Source organism: Egretta garzetta, unplaced genomic scaffold (assembly GCF_000687185.1).
Source record: "Egretta garzetta isolate BGI_Z169 unplaced genomic scaffold, ASM68718v1 scaffold767, whole genome shotgun sequence".
In the NCBI taxonomy this organism is placed as follows: domain Eukaryota; kingdom Metazoa; phylum Chordata; class Aves; order Pelecaniformes; family Ardeidae; genus Egretta; species Egretta garzetta.
The window spans coordinates 176537-177357 of record NW_009260278.1 but is presented as its reverse complement, the minus strand read 5'-3'; the positions used below and the strand labels follow the sequence as shown (position 1 = coordinate 177357).

The window sequence follows — 821 nt, the reverse complement described above, 5'->3', positions numbered from 1 at the left end:
CCTCCTGCCCACCGGCGGGCTCTTCGCCTGGCTCTTCGCCCTGGAGGAGCCCGGCTCCGAGAACGGCTTCAGCATCGCCGGTGAGTGGGGACCCAGGATGCCGCCCCCAAGCCCCATTGCTCCAAGGGACCCAGCTCAGATGCGGGGTGATGTGGGGCAGGTGATGAAGGGTGGGGGGTCCAGGGAAGCCCCATGGCTCCTCTGGTCACCTCCCCACGTTCGGCTGGCTGCCACCTCCCTGCTGCGAGCTCTTGCGGGGAAGGATGCTTTGGGGATGTATTCCCTAAAAATCCTGCAGCCGAATGCTGCCTGTTCCCTTTTCCCACCCAGGTGCTGAATTCACCCAGAGCCTGGAGGTGACCTTCTACCCCGGGGAGGAGACGGTCCACGTCACTCAGACGGCCGAGGGCCTGGGGCCGGACAATTACTTAAGCCTTAAGACCCATATCCAGGGCCAGGTGCCGTTTCTCCCGGAGAACATCACTGTCCACATCGCTCCCTACGAGGAGCTCTACCACTACTCCAGCTCAGGTAAGAGCCCGTGCTCAGCCCCGGGTCCGGTTTCTCGTGTGCCGTCCCTGCGTGCCCCGCTCGGAGCAGCCCAAAACGCCCCATCCCCACTGCGGTTCCCAACATCCGAGAGCCATCAATGCTGAAGCCGGTTTTCCCACATCTTGTGGGGTTTTTTCTTGCCACCTGGCAGCTGTGATGTCCTTTGCTCACCGGGAGTATGTCCTGGCCGCCGGGACTGCCAACCAGACCTTGTCCTACCGCCTGCGCCAGAACGTCACCTTCGCCGGCTGCCCGCACGCCGGCTGCCC

General features: G+C 63.7%; 1 protein-coding gene across 1 annotated transcript in view; it reads left to right on the top strand.

Moving 5' to 3' along the window:
• Nucleotides 1-821, top strand: part of NID2 (nidogen 2) — a 31520-nt gene that overhangs the window by 22308 nt on the left and 8391 nt on the right. The window contains exons 3-5 of the mRNA XM_035897913.1: nucleotides 1-80; nucleotides 331-531; nucleotides 704-810. The exon at nucleotides 1-80 is cut by the window's left edge and continues 9 nt beyond it. Coding sequence (XP_035753806.1) covers nucleotides 1-80; nucleotides 331-531; nucleotides 704-810 — 388 coding nt within the window. The remainder of the gene's footprint in view (nucleotides 81-330; nucleotides 532-703; nucleotides 811-821) is intronic.